The sequence below is a fragment of the Rhincodon typus genome, chromosome 15 (assembly GCF_021869965.1).
Source record: "Rhincodon typus isolate 14 chromosome 15, sRhiTyp1.1, whole genome shotgun sequence".
Classification (NCBI taxonomy): Eukaryota; Metazoa; Chordata; class Chondrichthyes; order Orectolobiformes; family Rhincodontidae; genus Rhincodon; species Rhincodon typus.
The window spans coordinates 57,876,637-57,893,964 of NC_063346.1; the positions used below are offsets into that span (position 1 = coordinate 57,876,637).

A 17,328-nucleotide genomic window follows, 5' to 3' on the forward strand; every position below is an offset into this window, starting at 1 on the left:
GAAAAGACCTGTCTATTTACCGTATCCATGCCCTCATGATTTTTATAAACATCTATAAGGACACCTCTCAGCCTCCGACATTCCAGGGACAATAGCCCCAGCCTATTCAGCCTCTCCCTATAGCTCAAACCCAACAATCCTGGCAACATCCTTGTAAATCTTTGCCGAACCCTTTCAAGTTTCACAACATCCTTCCTATAGCAGGAAGACCAGAATTGCACACAGTATTCCAATAGGCCTGATTAATGTCCTGTACAGCTGCAACATGAACCCCCAGCTCCTATACTCAATGTACTGACCAATAAAGGCAAGCGTACCAAAAGCCTTCTTCACTATCCTACCTACCTGCAATTCTACTTTCAAGGAACTACGAACCTGCTCTCCAAAGTCTCTGTTCAGCAACACTCCCCAGGACCTTACCATTAAGTGTATAAGTAGGTCCTGATTTGCCTTTCCAAAATACAGCCATCACATTTATCTGAATTAAACTCCATCTGCCACTCCTCAGCCCATCGGCCCATCCTATCAAGATCCCATTGTGCTCAAAGATAACCTTCTTTGCTGTCCATCAACACGTCCAATGTTGGTGTCATCTACAAACTTACTAACCATATCTCCCATGTTCCCATCCAAATCATTTACATAAATGATGAAAACCAGTGGACCCAGCACCAATCCTTGTGGCACACTGCTGTCACAGGCCTCCAGTGTGAAAAGCAACCCTCCACTGCCACCCACTATCTTCTACCTTTGAGCCAGTTCTGTACCCAAATGGCTACTTCTCCCTGTATTCCATGTGACCTAACCTTGCTAACAGTCTACCATGAGGAACCTTGTTGAACGTCTTACTGAAATCCATATAGACCATGTCCACAGCTCTGCCCTCAACAAACCTCTCTGTTACTTCTTCTAAAAACGCAATTAAGTTAGTGAGACATGATTTCCCATGTGTAAACACATGTTGACTATCCTTAATCAGTTCTTGCCTTTCCAAATATATGTAAATCCCATTCCTCAGGATTCCCTTCAACAACTTCCCCACAAATGATGTCTATAGTTCCCTGGGTTTTTCGTACCACCTTTCTTAAATAGTGACACCACATTAGCCAGCCTCCAGTCTTCCGGCACCTCTTCTGGGGCTATCGATGATATAAATACCTCAGCAAGGGGCCCAGCAATCACTTCCCTCACTTGCCACAGAGTTCTAGGGCACTCCTGATCAGGTCCCAGGGATTTATCCACCTTTATGCATTTTAAGGCATACAGCACCACCTCCTCTGTAATATGGACATTTTTCAAGATGTCGCCATTTATTTCCCCACGCTCTCTATCTTCTATGTCCTTCTCCACAGTAAACACTGATACAAAATACTGATTTAGTATCTTCCCCATCGCTTGTGGTTCCACACATAGGTGACCTTGCTGATCGTTAAGGGGCCTTATTCTCTCCCTAGATACTCTTTTGATCTTACTGTATTTGTAGAATCCCTTTGGATTCTCCTTAACTCTTCCTTCTTTTTCTTGACCAAAACCTCAATTTCTCTAGTCATCCAGCATTCCCCACATCTACCAACCTCGCCATTCACCCTAACAGGAACAAACCGTCTCTGGACTCTCATTATCTCATTTTTGAAGGCTTTCCATTTTCCAGCCATCCCTTTACCTGCGAACATCTCCCCCCAGTCAACTTTTGAAAGTTCTTGCCTAATACCGTCAAAATTGGCCTTCCTCCAATTTAGAACTTTAACTTTTAGATCTGGTCTATCCTTTTCCATCACTAATTTAATACGAATAGAATTCTGGTCACTGACCCCAAAGTGATTCCCCATTGACACCTCAGTCACCTGCCCTGCCATATTTCCCAAGAGTAAGTCAAGTTTCGCACCTTCTCTAGTAGGTATATTCTGAATCAGAAAATTTTCTCATACACACTTAACAAATTCCTCTCCATCCAAGCCCTTAATACTACGGTAGTCCCAGTCTATGTTTGGAGAGTTCAAATCCCCTACCATAACCACCCTATTATTCTTACAGATAACTGAGATCTCCTTACAAACATGTTTCTCAATTTCCTGCTGACTGTTGGGGGGTCTATAGCACAAACCCAATAAGATAATCATCCCTTTCTTATTTCCCAGTTCCTGAGTTAAAACAGCACAGATATCTCAGAGCGTTGCAGGCCTGGTGGAGGAGATTACAGAGACAGGGAGCTTTGAAGGCATTTGAAAGCAAGCATGCAATGCTGGTGCTGGTGAAAGTCACAATCCTTCACAAATTGTTACTGAAGTTCAGTCAAAACCACTTGCGTATGGGAACTAAGTTATATCTACTCACAGATGGCTGTGATGGAGTGCCTCAGCATTTTCGGTGTCATAAGTGCAGCTCCCAGTGGCTGGTTTTGTTATGACATTGTCATCACCTCATTCAATCATTCATCACAACCTCCTCCATCTGCACAAAGACAAAACAGAGCGATGAGGTCATACTCGTTTCAGATTGTTTCCACTGATAACACAGTTGGATGTTAGAGCTGGAGAATGGAAAAACTAACTCACCTCAGAATGCCAGGGCAAAGACAGCAGACGTTAGGTAAGAGTAAAGCACTACACCGTCCCATCAAACACTCCTAGTGCACATACAGCCCATGTTAGATATGGAGTAGTGCTCCCAGGACAGGTACAGAGGATTAGATATAGTATAAAGTTCCCTCTACTCTTTTAAACTACAAGTAAAGCTCTCTGCTCTCTTAAGAAGGACTTAAAACTCCCTTGACACTGTCCCCCATTAAACTCTCCCAGGACAGGTACAGTGCGGGGTTAGGTAGAGAGCAAAGCTTTCTCTACATGTTTAAACAGCACGGGATTAGATAGAGAGTAAAGCCATGGTCCTGTCAGCACAACAGAGCAGATGCAGAGTGATCCATTACTTAAAGCTGATCAAGTGATGGAATTCAAAAATTAAAAACCATAAACTGAGTTGGATAAATATATAGAATAATTAATTAATACATAATGCCATGTTGTCTGGGTGATGTGCAGCAAATGCAGCACATGCTGGTCTGTGGAAGATATTGCAATCCCGGACAAACACGTCTACACTAAGAATTTCAAGAAACCTCAGTTGGAGTTGTTCAGTTGGGGTTCATGTATGAGCATTGTGGGCCATCAGAAATGGGGAGTTAACTGGTCACACCGATCCTGGATGCAATAACACTACCCAAGTTTGAGGTGGTACAGATCTGTCTCATGGTCAGGATGGCGTGACTCAGGGTTGGACTGGTATGTGCAACCCAGGTGCCTTGCAGGAGAAGTATCAGCCTTTGCCCACATCAACAGTCACAGGGACCTTACTGCCTCTGAACGAGCAAACTGATAATGCCATCCTTGTACAAGAGGTCATACAAAAGGGAGGATGGTGTGACTGTTTAGGGAACAGCACAGTCAGAGGGATGGATACTGAACTGTGCTGCCAGACAAAGGCTGTATCCAGGGCTAACTGAGAAATGATGTCCTGTGCAAAGTGTTTGAGTAGATAAAGCCCAGGTTAAAAATCAGAACCACAAAGGTATCTGGGGCAGCATGGTGGCTCAGTGGTTAGCACTGCTGCCTCATGGCACCAGGGACCTGGGTTCATTTAAAGCCTTGGGTAACTGTCTCTGTGGAGTTTGCACATTCTCCTCCATGTCTGAGTGGGTTTCCTCCGGGTGCTCCGGTTTCCTCCCACAGTCCAAAGACGTGCAGGTTAGGTGGATTGGCCGTGCCAAATTTTCCATTGTATCCAAGAATGTGCAGACTAGGTGGATTGGCCGTGGGAAATGCAGGGTTACAAGGATAGAGTGGGTGTATGGGACTGGGGTGGGATGCTCTTCAGAGGGTCAGTGCAGACTCGATGGGCCAAATGGCTTGCTTTCACACTCTAGGGATTCTATGATAACTTTGTAAATCATGTGCAAATAGCACCGGTTGAATAAGGTCAGAGATTTCATAATGGGGTTCAATGGATGGTGTGGGAGACAGAGGTTTCAATTCATGGGGTATATTACCCAGGAAAAGAGGAAGCATTTAAACCAGGCTGAGATTGGTGTCCTGGAGAATTGAATCACCAGGGCTATGAATAAGACTTTAAATAAAATGCCAACTAGTGAGTGTTGTGGGGAAGAGTTTACTATTCGGGATTAATGGTTCAAGTGTGGGGAGACTTAGAAGTCTAAAGGAAGATGTCAAGGCCACACAGCAGCTTAGGATATTGGACAAACGTGAGCTGAGTGTGAAAGGGAATGTCAAAATGTTTAATTGCTGTAGTGCATCAATGAGAAAATCAGGAAAAATGGTAAAAGTTAAAATAGGATGGACTTGTTCCAAATGCACAGGCCAGATAGATACATTTTATTTGTTCATGGGATGTGGGCATCATTGACTAGACCAGCATTTTTCATTCCCTCCATAACTGCCCAGAGGGCAGTTGAGAGTCAACCACATTGCTGGGGGTCTGCAGTTACATGTAGGCCATACCAAGTAAGGGCAGAACTTCCTTCCCTAAAGGATGTCAGTGAGCCAGATAGATTTTTGTCAATTGGCAGTGAATACATGTTTGCCATGAGCGAACAGCTTTTTATTTCAGATTTTTACAGGCAGAGTCTGTAAACATTTATAATGGGACATAGAGAAATGGAGACAGAGAAGCTTACTGATTAATTTATACAAGAAATCTTCCAGAACTGGAGTTCCAAGTGGCTAGGGGGACTGAGAGTTGAAGGAATTTAACATTAGTAAGAAATTTATACTGGAGAAATTAAGGAGGCTCAAAGTTGATAAATCCCACGACCTGACGGTCTATATCCCAGAGTGTTGAAGGAGTTGCCAATGGAGATATTCAATGTATTGGTGATTGTCTTCCAAATTTCCATAGATTCTGGAATGATTTCTAAAGATTGGAAGGTAGCAAATGTCACCCCACTATTTAAGAAGGGAGCAAGAGAGAAAATAATTGACTTCAGATCCATCAGCCTTCCATCAGCAATAGGGAAAATGCTAGAATCTATTATAAAGGATGGAAATAGACACCTGATTGATAATAATCTGATTGAGCATTGTCAGCATGGATTTGCGAATGGGATATCATGTTTGACAAACTTTTTTTTGAAGATGTTATGAACAAAACTGATACAGGTGAACTGTTTAACGTAGTATTCTTAGATTTTCAGAAGGCATTTTCTAAAGTCCTTGACAAGAGATGATTAGAAAATTTAAAGCACATGGTAGGAGGTAATGTGCTGGCATGAACTAATGATTGGCTATAGACAGAAAACACAGAATGTGACTATTGGCGTATTGCAAGTTTCGGTAGTTGGTCCCAGCTATTTACAACATGCATCAATAAGGATGTGGGAACCATATGTAATATTTCCAAATTTGCAGATGATACAAAGCTAAGTGGAAATATGTGTTGTGAGGAAAATGTAAAGTGGCCTCAAGAGGATTTGGACAGGCTGAGCAAATGGGCAGATGGAATATAATCTTGAAAAAATGTGAGGTCATCCACTTTGGTAGGAGAAACAGATGAGCAGAGTATTTTTTAAATGGAATGAGATTTAAAAATTCAGATGTACAGGGGTGTCCTTGTTGATAAGTAAATGATGATTAACAGGCAAATACAGCATGCTAATGGAATGTTAGCCTTTATTATGAAAGGATTTGAGCACAGGGGTTGTGAAATCTTGCTTCAATTGTATAGGTGCTTGGTTAGACCGCAATGCTGTATGCGGCTTTGTCTCCTTATCTCAGGAAAGATGCTATTACCATAGAGCAACGCAACAAAAATTCATCAGACTTGGTCCTGGATTAGTGGGACTGTCCAATGAAAAAACGAATGGCAAACTGGGCCTGAACTCTAGAGTTTTGCAGAATGAGATGTGAACTCATTGAAACCTACACAATACTTAAAGAGCTAGACAGGGTAGGAGCAGGTAAGATGTTTCTTCTGGTTGAGAAGTCCAGTGGGGCGGGGAGTGTGGGGTAGGGTGGTGGAATAATTTCAAAATATCTCACTTAAATCTGAGATTTCGAGAATTTCTTTTTTTAACCTCAAGGATTATGAACCTTTGGAATTCTCTACCACAGAATACTGTAAAAGCTTAGCCTGTGTGTGATTAAGGTAGAGATTGATAGATTTCTGATTACTACTGGCATAGGAGGTTATGGGGATGGGTGAGTAAAAGGTGTGAAGTGTTTGATCAGCCGTGATAACACTGAATGGCAGGGCAGGATCAAAGGGCCGCATGTCTACTCCTGTTTATATGTTCCTATTACTAATCTGGTGCTGTGCAAACTAAATTGGTTTAAGTTCCCAAATACAGTCTCCTTTACAAATAAGACAGATAGAAGACAGATGGTTTGACACAAGTATTGTGGATGGAAGAAAATAGACAGGGAAAACAAAATTCAGAAGATCAAAAATCCACATCACAAAGGAGGGTCAGATTGTGTGTGTGTGTGTGTGTGTTTCTCTCTCTATTCCTATTGATCTTAGCAATGATGACATGCTGTTGTTTATAGAGTGATGGTCATTCATCACTTAGATAATGGATTGGCTGAGCCTAGGTCTTTTCTTTTATTAGAATTATTTATGTTAAGTGCTTTGTTTTTATTTAATCTTTTCTCTCACATGGGGGAAGGAAGAAAGAAAGATGTTTTCTGCTTGCTGGCTCTGGATGTTTCTGGCTGTCTTTACTGGTCTGTAGTAAATGTCTGTTTGACAAATCTGAGGGCTGTCATATTTTCTAAACTCAAAAACATCTGGTGCCTCACTGACTCAATAACGTGCCTAATAGCAACATTGTCTTTTTTAGCTAAAAATGGGCACCACTTGATTTTTCAAGTCAGAAGGTTCTCCTGAAATTTCAGCTATTTCAGCTAATGGATTTCCATTACAGCTTATAGTCCAGAAAAGAAAAATACACGTAGTCCCTTACAGCTTTTACAAAGACGTAAAAGGACGAGATTGTGAAAGTAAGCCTTCCTAGTGGTCAAGGACAGGATGGTGCAACTGAAGGTCGGGTTGAAGTAAGTGCAACTCAGGTGCCTTGCTGGAGGAGAATCAGCCTTTGCCCACATCAACAGTTACACAGACCTTACTGCCTCTGACAATGCCATCCTTGTACAAGAGGTCATTCAAATAGGAGTGAAAGGGATAGTGGGGCCGTTCAGGAACAGTATAGTCGGGGGGATGGATACTGTACTGTGCAGCCAGTCAAAGGCTGTAACCCAGGCTAAGACCATCTCCTGGATAAGATTTTGCAGTTGGAGGAGGATTGGTTATTGTCAATAGTTCGACTGAGAAATGATGCTCTGTGCAAAGCATTTGAGCACGTAAAGCCTGAGTTAAAAATCAGAACTGCAAAAGATATCTGGATTACTACAAAAATCAAGTGCGAATAGCACCAGATAGATAAGATCACAGATTTCAAGATGGGCTTCAATGAACGGTATAGGAGAAAGGGGTTTCAAATCATGGGGAGTTTACTGGGAGAAGAGGGAGCTGTTGCTGCACTTAAACTGGCCTGGGATCAGTGTTCTGGCGAATTGAATAACTAGGGCTATGAATAGGGCTTTAAATAAAAATTTAATTAAAAGAATGAGCCATAGAGTCATGCAGCACGGAAATGGGTATCCTAAACTGAATTAGTCCCATTTGCCTGTGTTTGGCCTCTATCCCTCTAAACCTTTCCTTTCCATACACCTGTTTAAATATCTTCTAAATGTTGTAATTGCACCCACCTCTACCACTTCCTGTGACAGCTCATTCCATACACGCACCACCCTCTGTGTGAAGAAGTTGCCCCTTAGGTCCCTTTTAAATGTTTCCCCTCTCATCTTAAACCTATGCCCTCTAGTTTTGGACTCACCTCCCTTGGTAAAAGGCCTTCACTATTTACTCTATCCATGCCCCTCAGGATTTTAGAAACCTCTATATGGCCACCCCTCAGCCTGTGATGCTCCAGGGGAAAAAGTCCCACCCTATCCAACCTCTTGTTATAACTCAAACCCTCCAGTCCTGTCAACACCCTTGTAATTTTTTTCTGTATCCTTTCTAGTTTAATAACATCCTTTCTATAGCATGGCAACCAGAATTGTTCACAGTATTGTAAAAGTGGCCTCATCAATGTCTTGTACAGCCACAACATGACATTCCAACTCCTATACTCAATGCTCTGACCAATGAAGCCAAGCGTGCCAAATGCTTTCTTCTCCACCCTGTTTGTCTGCAACGCCATTCTCAAAGAACTATGTACCTGAATCCCTAGGTCCCTCTGTTCAACAACACTCCCCAGGACCCTACCATTAACTGTGTAAGTCCTACCCTGGTTTGCTTTAACAAAATGCAACACCTTGCATTTATCTAAATTAAACTCCCTCTGCCATTCCTCGGCCCATTGGCCCATCTAATCAAGATCTCATTGTACTCTTAGATAACCATTTTCACGATCCACTACAGCACCAATTTTGGTATCATCCACAAACTTACTAACCATACCTCCTATATTCACACTGAAATCATTGATATAAGTGACGAGCAACTGTGGACCCAGAACCAATCCTTGCAGCAAACTGCTGGTCACAGGCCTCCAGTCTGAATGACAACCCTTTACCACCACCCTCTGTGTTCAACCATGCAGTCAATTTTGTATCCAATTGGCTCTCTCTCCCTGGATCCCATGTGATCTAACTTTGCTATCCATGTGGAACTTTGGCGAAGGCTGTGATAAAGTCCATGTTGACAACATTTACTGCTCTGCTCTCATCCATCTTCTTGGTAACCTCTTCAGAAAACTCAATCAAATTTGAGAGACAAGATTTCCCATGCATAAAGCCATGCTGATTATCTCTAATCAGTCCTTGCCTTTTCAAATGCATGTAAATCCTATATTTCAGAATCCCCTCCAACAACGTACCCACACTGATATCAGACTCAATGGTCTGTAGCTCCCTAGTTTTCCTTGCGACCTTTCTTAAACAATGGCACAACATTAGCCACCCTCTAGTCTTCTAGCACCTTACCTACGGCTGTAGATGATACAAATATCTCTGCAAAGGGCTCCACAATCTCTTCCCTAACTTCCCACAATGTTCTGGGGTACACCTGATCAAGTCCCAGGGATTTATCTATTTATGAGTTTTAAGATCTCTGGGACCTTGTCTTCTGTAATGAGATTGTGGAAGTAAATATAGTTTGCTCGGAGAAATTAACTTATAAAGCAGTGATTTAGGGGCAATGGGCTATACAGCTTTTTGAGCCTGCTCTGCCATTCAGTAAGACTCTGTCTCAATTGATTATAGCCTCAACTCAACTGTACAAGCATAAAGAGCAGTTGTTATTCAAAAAGTTATTGTGAATGCATTGTCAAAAGATATCACTCTTTACACCAACAAAAGGCTACACTTTTGTGCTTTGAGGAAATAATTGTCTATGGAACATCATCACAAGAGTCTCAGAACTAATATGGGAACAGGAGAAGACTATTCAGCCCCTCAAGCCTGTTCTGTCATTCAAATGAAGTCATGGTTGATCCAAATCTCACCTCCATCTACCCTCCTTAGTTCCATAAAGTTTCATATCCTTATCTAACAAAATATTATCAACAAGCATTTGAGTATGAACAAAAAGCACAAGCCATTCTTCTGCAAATGTTTGGACACATCTCATCAAAGCTACCAATTCTAATTGCTGTTGAGCAATTCTTGGGTAAGTCATTTAGAGCCTGCAAACATTCTGGCTCAGAGGCTAAAGGCACATGGTTAGAGGCCTCTTACATTTCTGCATTTAATAGATAAGCAATTGATTTAAGACGGATATCACTTAAACCAGGCTGAAGAATGGAATTAACTCAGGGAGGAAGTAACTAAAAAGAGAAAAGGGGAATTCAGAGAAAAGTATTTATAATCTGAACAGAAAAGGCCACAGTGCAGATTAGTGACTGGAATAAAGTGTCAAGAAGGGACAGTATTTAATAGTGTTTAAGATATTGACGACCAAGGCAATGTTAGGGATGAATTGTTAATCAGTTAAAGATGCTAATCGGAATACAGAAAGTGTCTGTTCACAAGACAGACAAATGAATGGTTCAAATTGAGTTGAAAGGGTTTGATCCAGTGAATAGAATGAAGAGTGGAGGGAGAATTTGAAGGTTAGGGCAGTGGGCCTGTCTGCCAACTAGAGCCCCAGTGACTATCCCTCACAGCCACATTTCCACGAGGCCCCATCAGGACTAAGTATGGATCATGCAGCCCACACACAGGGTTCACGGCTCCTACGGAGACAATTCCCAGCTGGATTAATTGCTGCAGGCTTGTTATTCCCCACCGCAAGAGCTGCTGGCTAACCCAAGTCTGGCAGCATTGCGAGTATTGGTCACTGCTGGTACTGCAGTGAGGCCAGGAGGCTAAAGATTGCCCTTGGAGCTGTGAAGGGAAGGTGAGTGGAGCAGGACCTCGGGGCCAATTAAGGAGGCCCCTTTAGTGTAGGAAAGGGGTTGTCGGGAGATTGTCAAATGTAGGGGTGATTTCCAAAGGCTTCCTTTACACGGGTGGAAGTTCTTGTTGGACTTAGAATATAGGAGAAGAAGGGACTCCCCCAATAACAAGGCCACAGGCATCCCTATACATCCATATCCGCGACCAGTTGAATACCAGCAGTTGCAGGGATGAGACCCTTATCTGGCCACTTGAGTGCCTTAACTGGTCTCTGGGAGAGATTGCTGTCCTCCACACAGATGATCCTGACTTATTCAGGGGCAGTCAGGAAGACCTTTGTGTACTGTTACAAATTCCTCCCTTTTCTCTCCCCTCTGCCTGCCAAACTTACAGCTCACCCTCTATGCATGGCATTAAGTGCCACCCATGGTTGCACAAGTGAACTGGAAAGGAGGTAAGGTAGCCTGTTGTTTAAAGAGGAGATTAAAACTTGAAATCAGACATGATGTTAGCCCAGGAAATCAGATGTTGACTTAATGTAGTAGGAGTAGGGAGGTGTTTATATTCCCTCTGATACTATTAGAGGGTTTAAACTTCAGGTATTTAGAGGGGCTTATATTAAATTGAAATAACTATGGCGAACTTTTACCTTCATGTAGTCTGGGCAAAAAAGATTAATAAATAAACCTTGAAGTTCCATTGTTTGCTGCAATGTATTATGGAACCAACTGCAGCAATTTAGAACATGTGCAATGAGGTAGGTCTGTTTGATAATCTCATAGAAAAAGGATCCTCTGAGGAAGAGTAATCTTAATATTATGTATTTTAGTTTAAGAGTGATATGGTTAAGTCCGAAACTACAGTCTGAAATTTAAACAGAGTTCATTAAGAAGGTACGAAGATGGTGAAGGGGTGAGTTTGTTAAAGGATATTGGGTAATTAAATTGGTTTAACTAGATTTAATTAGATTGAAATATGACAATAGAAAAATAATGTTAAACGTTTCAATACAATTTACCAGCAGGTACAATTCAGCTTTTTTTTTGTTAAAAAAAGTGCTTCAACAAGCTATTCCTGCCCCTGGATTTGTTTCCTGAGCTCCAATCTTGCACAGCTGCACCAAACAATTACAGCTTGTGGGTTTCTTTCACATGTGCTCAGCACGGCACTGAACTATTAATTGCTTAAGGTCTCCTCTGAGGGTCCCAAGACACTTCCTGAGCCCAAGATATAACATTTAGCTGCAATTATTGACTCCTAGAATTCTTTCCTGTGTTCTGACTGCACAAACTATCCAACTTCTCTTGACTTCTCAATGAGCCCCAATTATATTACCTTGTATTAATTATGCACGTGCCACTTCCTAAAACTTCTCCCTGAGATGTGACTGCATAGACCCAGTTGCTCTAAGTTGCCTCTCAGCAATACATCTCATTAGTTGTTTTCTGCGTGGAGTGTGTCTCTACCTCGGTCTTCTTCTTCAATTAATTGAAACCCTGGAACCATTCTTCAGTGACCAAGAAGCTATTTTGAGTAACCTTTTGAAAACCTTACAACAAGACCCGGCATTGTTCTTACTTATGAATGAATGTAACCAACATATTGGAACAGTTTCACATGGCAACCCAATGGAATGTCTGTTCTCTGAATGTTACAATGTCCGACAAGTGTGAACTCCTACAGAATAAATTGCATACATAAAAATGGAACACATCACAGTTGAGGGATAAATGTTGGCCAGAACACTGGGAATAACTCCTGTCCTTTATCAGCTAGTGCCAGGAGATCTTTTCAAATCACAAAAGCAAGGAGAAAGGATCCCAGTTTAATGACCCATTCAAAAGACAACACCTCTGACAGTGCAGTACACCCTCAGTACAGTATTTGAGTGTCAAACTAGATGATCTGTTTTCTTTGGAATGTAGCTCACAATCTTCTGACTGTTGGAATAGTGCTTCCACTGAGCCATGTATTATTTGATATCTGTTCCTTTCCCTTACCCTCTTTCTCCGTCCCTTTCTGCATCTTTCCTATTCCAATCTGCTCTCAGAAAGCTTTTATTTGGTAATGGTGTAAGCAAAATCTTTCTTCTACTGAGCTCCAGATCCAGTAACTGCTTCTAACAATATTAAGTGGTTCTTTCTTCACACAATGATGCATTCAGGCTAAAATCAAATGTGCAGAGCAAAACAATCTCACAAAACAGAAGCTGGTTCAACTTAAATGGATGGCACCCCCTGAGATTGTAGGTATTATATAATCGACCTCTTCAGAGAAGTTATTACACAACTCTGGAGCACATGGGACTTGAATGACCTCCTGGCCCAGAGATATGGATCACTGCACCACAAGACCCACCACCCTTCTGCACCCACACAACCCCAGAGTACTATTGCAAATGGTTATTGTGACTATGTAAATAAGCTACTTTATATCATCATTAGTAAGAGGTATAAGATCATAGGATGACTAGTGGATGATTCTCTACGGCCCTTTTAGAATTGTACCTCTTACTTCATATTGTTATTTTTATTTTTATTACTTCACATTACTCTGTATTAGATTTCATCAGACACTTGTCTGCCCATTCCACCAGCCTATTGATAGCCTCCTGAAGTTTATCACTATCCTCCACACAGATCACAATCTCCCAAGTTTAGTCTCACTTGTAAATTTTGCAAATGTGCCAAGTTCACTAAGGTCTGTGTCAAGAAACAGTGCTAAATTCGGGGACTTAGTATGGACTGTGAACCCCATCATAAACAATTGCTCCAGTCCCAAAAACAAGTTGTTTTTATTCACTCACGGGATGTAGGCATCATTGGCTAGCCCAGCATTTATTGCCCATTCCGATTGCCCAGGGGCAGTTAAGAGTCAACCACATTACTGTGGGTCTGGAGTCACATGTAGGTTAGACCAGGTAAGGGTAGCAGTATCCTTCCCTAAAGGACATTAGTGACCCAGATGGGACAAGCGACAATGATTTCATGGTCATCATTAGACCCTTATTTCCACATTCTTTGTTGAATTCAAATTCCACCCTCTGTGAAGGCAGGATTTGAACCCAAGTCACTGAGACAGTAGGTGAGTTTCTGGATTAATAGTCCAATGATAATACCACTAGGCCATTGCCTCGCCTACTACACTAATATTGTCTAGTTCCTGTAACTCAGACAACTCCATAATCCATGTTTGCTATTTGCTTCAGGGACTAACTTTTCAAACAAGCTAATTATGTGGCACTTCCGCAAATGCCTTTTGGAAGTCCATATACACCACATCAAACACGTGACCCTCATCAATCCCTCTTATCTCATTCAAAAACTCAATTGAGTTGGTTAAACACAAATTTTTCCTCAAGTCTGTATTGCACTTTCCTAAATTTCTCCCCAACATTTGTATCTGAAAGCCTTCCCACCACCAAGGTTAAACTGATAGTTTATAATTCCTGGGCTTATCTTTATTTTTGATCAAGGCTTCAACATTTGCAATTCTCTCATCCTTTGACACCAACCCTGTCTCTATAAGGGTTCTAGATTAAACTTCAAAAGCAGATCCCCAAATTAAATTCATCACTGAATGCTAACATTTAAGCATATTACATGGAAATTATGAACAAGTAATTATAAATACTCCTGCAATTGCTACAAAAGAATCTATTTAAAGGAATTCTCATTTAAATGAAATTATAAAAATCTCCCTTTGTCGAAGGAAATGCATTACCTTAGAAAGAATTTTTCCAGCAGCTTTTAAAGGTTACAGCGTGTTCTATCCAATTCAGTGCTGAAGTGCTAACTATTTGCTATTAGGAAACATGACATCCAATTTGCACAGAGCAAGACTCTACAATCAGCAAAGGAATAACTAACTGGACAATCTGTTTGAATTACTTCAGTTGAAGGATATTTGGTGACTTGGGCAACTTCCTGTCTATAACAATAGGGTTAAAACCCACAACCATCTGACCCAATTGTCAAAAGTTCCACTCTTGAGCCAAAGTTACTACTAGCCAAACCACGTTGGAAGAAAATAAATTACTTTACAGAGATCAATTTTCAAGGACTATGGTCATGAGGCACACATGTTGTTGCCTTTTTGTAATAAAAACCAAAATATGGCATTTTTCAAAAATCTAGAACATGCTTGGGTTTACACTTCTGTCTTCAATACAGTGTTCTGATATAGTTATAGACTTATCACACGACAAGCAGTAAACAGTCAATTGACTGTACGATCCAAAATCTAGAGGCAGCTAAGTCAGATTGAAAAAAAAAGGTATTTCTGAGCTTTGGTGTCCTTAAGGGGATTGTGAAATAGCAGTAGTTTGTCTAGCTTGGCACCAACTGGGGGAGGGCTAACCAAATAAACACATTCCCCCGCTCTTTCCGGTCCGGTTAGCTGGAACTGAACTGTACACTGCCGCTCTATCCTCCCATTCAGCGTCAGCAAGGCGTTTGGATGGTGCAGCCGTTTCCGACATCTCTCGCCTGGAGGCACACCACTGCCACGCTGCGGCAGTTTTAAAAAAGGTAAACTCGTCTCATCGCTTTTTGAAATCAAAATGCCAAATTACTATAAATGCCGTGAAATTTGAAACTCGCATCTCAGATCAGGATGGGGCCGAGAAAATCAGTGACAGCGACCCTGTAACGATAAATCAAAGCGTTCCAATTCTGGTGAGGAACCGCTGGTTCTCTTTCACACACATTAGAATTTCTGTAACATGGAATGGCTGAACATCTTAATTATCTCGCCGGAATTAACTTGATGCAAAAAGTAACGGCGCATTTTATTTATTTTTAAGTCGAAATTTCTGATTTGGCAATAACAATGATGCGGGATGGTTGAACTAGGTTTCAAAGACAAAATGGAAATCCAAAGCTCTTTGCAACAATATTTTCCAAAGTCTTTCAGGTGGTGTCTTCTTTTAAACTGCACAAACTCTCAGGATAAACAGATTAGAGACGGAAGTACATGTTTTAAAAATTAATCCTGCCCCACTGAAAAAAAGTGCCCCGTTTTCTTTTGGGTTTGACATTGCTCTGACAGGCAACTTAGAAATCCCGAATGCATAAATCAAAACAAAAAAAATCACGCCGTACTGTATAATCGTACCTAATAAGATTGCGAACCATTTCAAAAAAGTGTTCCATCCAACGATGCTGTCCTTATTCTTTCTTCCAAATAACTTGTTGATTTAGAGAGAAAAAAAATAAGAGTTGTTTATCTGATTTCTGTTGTGCAGCCCTGATGCACAGAGCGCTTTGGATCACTTTGCAAATTGTTTTAAGCTGCAGGAGTTGCTGGACAGCGCTCTTACTCCTGGGGCTGTCGCTGTCACAGTCAGTGCGCGCTCTGCTCTACTAGGAGCTGCAGGCTGCAGCCCTCGCTGCTCCCCTGGTCACGTGCATCCCGGGGTGGCCAGCCCCGGGGCTACTGGGCATGCGCCGCCGCATGGGATGCCGGGAATTGTAGTCCAGCGAGCTCCGTGCACGCGTCGCGTTGTCCCTCTTCCCGCCACTGTCGGCCGTGCGGGAACGAGATGCTGCCGCTTTGAAGGCCGCGCTGTTACATCTGCTTCTTCCTCAGGTAACCCTCCCCACCCTCGTCGCAAAATCTAAGCAAGGATCTCTGTAAGCGAAACGTTCACGACCTTGGGATCTTCCAAAGTGGTATGCAGACCAATGCAGTACTTTTGAATTCCTGTCATTGTTGTAATGTTGAGTCAATGTGTGTACAGCAAGCTCCCATCAACAGCAATGAGTTAATGACAGATAATATGTTCTTGTTCCTGATGGCTGAGTTATAAATGTTGACCCAGACATCAGGGAGAAGTTCCTTGCTCTTCTTCAAATAGTGCCATGGGATCTTGTAACTCCCTCAAGGACCCTTGGTTTAATGCCTCTTCTGAAAGTCAGCACATCTGGCGGGATAGCACTTCTTCACAACTGCAAGGTGAATAATACTATCATAGAATGGCTACAGGACAGACCGCTGAGTTTGTCACGTCTGTGCTGGTTCTCTGAAACAGTAATTCAACTAGTTCCACTCCCCTGCCCTTTCTTGTAGTCCTGCTAATCTTTCCTCTTTAGAAATTTGACCAATTCCCATTTGAAAATCACATTTGAACCATCATAACTCAAGAAGTGCACAATAGATGCTAACCATTTGCTGAGTTTAAAAAATCCACATGTCACTTTTGGTTCTTTTGCCAGTCACCTTTAGTCAGCATCCTCTGGTTCTTGTATCTTCTACCAATGGGAACAATTTATCATTTAAGATCCTACATGATTTTGAACACCTATTAACTTTTCTGTCAATTTCCTTTTGACTAAAGTAAATATTCTCAGCTACTCCAATCTAACGACATTACTGAAGTCCCTAATTCCAGGAAACGTTTCTGTTTTACGAACTTATAAACACAGAACAAGAGTAGGCAACTTGGCCCTTCAAATCTGCTCTACTATTCAACATGATCACAGCTGATCATCCAGCTGAGTTCCTATACTTCTCCCTACACACTATGATCCCTTTATATCCAAGAACTATATTGGTGATCGCACTTCACCTTGTTACTTCCTTTAGTCGTGCATGTTGAAGCTTCCTTACCTTCAGCCCTTTTCTGGCCTCAACAGACTTAGTCACTGCAGTCATTCACTGCTTCTCTAATCACAAGTTACTTGTCCTCTGCATTTGCTGCTGATAGGCTCACTATGAGCCTATTTGCAGTAAACATGGGCGGGAACGAGACTGTGATTGAAAGAGCAGATGCTGGAGAATCTGAGATAACAAGGTGCAGAGCTGGATGAACACAGCAGGCCGAGCAGCATCGGAGGAGCAGGAAGGCTGACGTTTCGGG

At 41.8% G+C, this 17,328-nt stretch overlaps 1 protein-coding gene across 2 annotated transcripts in view; it reads right to left on the reverse strand.

Moving 5' to 3' along the window:
* The window catches only part of il34 (interleukin 34), a 69,801-nt gene extending 53,987 nt beyond the window's left edge, over window positions 1-15,814 (reverse strand). For both annotated transcript variants that reach the window (XM_048605549.1, XM_020510467.2), the window contains exons 1-2: window positions 15,585-15,814; window positions 2,335-2,451 (exon numbers count right to left, since the gene is read on the reverse strand). In XM_048605549.1, coding sequence (XP_048461506.1) covers window positions 2,335-2,374 — 40 coding nt within the window. In that variant the 5' untranslated portion in view covers window positions 2,375-2,451; window positions 15,585-15,814. The remainder of the gene's footprint in view (window positions 1-2,334; window positions 2,452-15,584) is intronic.
* Window positions 15,815-17,328: the final 1,514 nt, after the last annotated feature.